Consider the following 1,558-nt stretch of genomic DNA (forward strand, 5'->3'; position numbering starts at 1 on the left):
CTCCCCTCTGTCGCCCCCCCCCCCCCCCCCCCCCAGTGCCTTAAAGGGGGGGGCTGGGACCCCCGGGATGCCCCCCACCAGTACGGACCAGTTCGGACCAGTTCGGACCAGTTCGGGCCAGTTTGGGCCAGTTCGAGCCAGAATCCCCCCAGTTTCCAGTTTGAATTCCCCAGACCAGTTTGAATCAGTTTGGGCCAGTTTGGACCAGTAACGACCAGTTTCCCCGGACCAGTTTGGACCAGTTTGGGCCAGTTCCCTGGACCAGTAACTCCCAGTTCCCCGGACCAGTTTGGACCAGTAACTCCCAGTTCCCTGCCTGATACGGGACCAGTATCCCCCAGTTTCCCTGGATCAGTATGGGCCACTTTGGGCCACTTTGGGCCAGTTTGGGCCAGAATTCCCCAGTTCCCCGGACCAGTTTGGACCAGTTTGGGCCAGTTCCCTGGACCATTAACTCCCAGTTCCCCAGACCAGTTTGGACCAGTAACTCCCAGTTCCCTGGACCAGTATGGACTAATTTGGACCAGTTCAGGGCCAGTTTGGACCAGTTCCCTGGACCAGTATCCCCCAGTTTCCCTGCACCAGTTTGGGCCAGTTTGGGCCAGTTTCCTGCCTGATATGGGACCAGTAACTCCCAGTCTCCAGGCAGTGCCGCTCCCAGTGCTCCCAGTGCCTCCCGGTATCCCCCAGTGCCTCCCAGTATCCCCCAGTGCCTCCCAGTATCCCCCAGTGCCTCCCAGTATCCCCCAGTGCCTCCCAGTATCCCCCAGTGCCTCCCAGTATCCCCCAGTGCCTCCCAGTATCCCCCAGTGCCTCCCAGTATCCCCCAGTGCCTCCCAGTATCCCCCAGTGCCTCCCAGTATCCCCCAGTGCCTCCCAGTATCCCCCAGTGCCTCCCAGTATCCCCCAGTGCCTCCCAGTATCCCCCAGTTTCCCTGCACCAGTTTGGGCCAGTTCCCTGGACCATTAACTCCCAGTTCCCCGGACCAGTATGGACCAGTTTGGGCCAGTTTGGGCCAATTCCCCGGACCAGTAACTCCCAGTTCCCCGGACCAGTTTGGACCAGTAACTCCCAGTCTCCAGGCAGTGCCGCTCCCAGTGCTCCCAGTGCCTCCCAGTATCCCCCAGTGCCTCCCAGTCCCTCCCAGTCCCTCCCCAGTGCCCACCTTGGTCCTCCTGGGTGGCAGCATTGCGGTTGCCCTGCTTTCAGATGCGCTTGCCCTTGCCCGGGTTCTGCACCAGCTGCTCCCAGCACCATCCCAGGACCATCCCAGTGTGTCCCAGTCCCTCCCAGTCCCATCCCAGTGCCCACCTTGGTCCTCCTGGGTGGCAGCATTGTGGTTGCCCTGCTTCCAGACGCGCTTGCCCTTGCCCAGGTTTCCTCCCAGCACCATCCCAGTGCCTCCCAGTACCATCCCAGTGACTCCCAGCACCATCCCAGTCCCTCCCAGTGCCCACCTTGGTCCTCCTGGGTGGCAGCGTTGTGGTTGCCCCGCTTCCGGACGCGCTTGCCCTTGCCCAGGTTTCCTCCCAGCACCATCCCAGTGCCTCCCAGTGC

General features: G+C 62.1%; 1 protein-coding gene across 1 annotated transcript in view; it reads left to right on the plus strand.

Annotated features, from left to right (window-relative positions):
• Positions 1-7: 7 nt before the first annotated feature.
• Positions 8-1,558, plus strand: part of LOC108444623 (vegetative cell wall protein gp1-like) — a gene marked incomplete at its 3' end in the record, with an annotated part of 5,583 nt that continues 4,032 nt past the window's right edge. Inside the window, exons 1-3 of the mRNA XM_017725838.1 lie at positions 8-205; positions 316-604; positions 931-1,556. Of these exons, the coding sequence (XP_017581327.1) occupies positions 68-205; positions 316-604; positions 931-1,556 (1,053 nt within the window). The remainder of the gene's footprint in view (positions 206-315; positions 605-930; positions 1,557-1,558) is intronic.

The sequence above is a fragment of the Corvus brachyrhynchos genome, unplaced genomic scaffold, assembly GCF_000691975.1.
Source record: "Corvus brachyrhynchos isolate BGI_N302 unplaced genomic scaffold, ASM69197v1 scaffold882, whole genome shotgun sequence".
Classification (NCBI taxonomy): Eukaryota; Metazoa; Chordata; class Aves; order Passeriformes; family Corvidae; genus Corvus; species Corvus brachyrhynchos.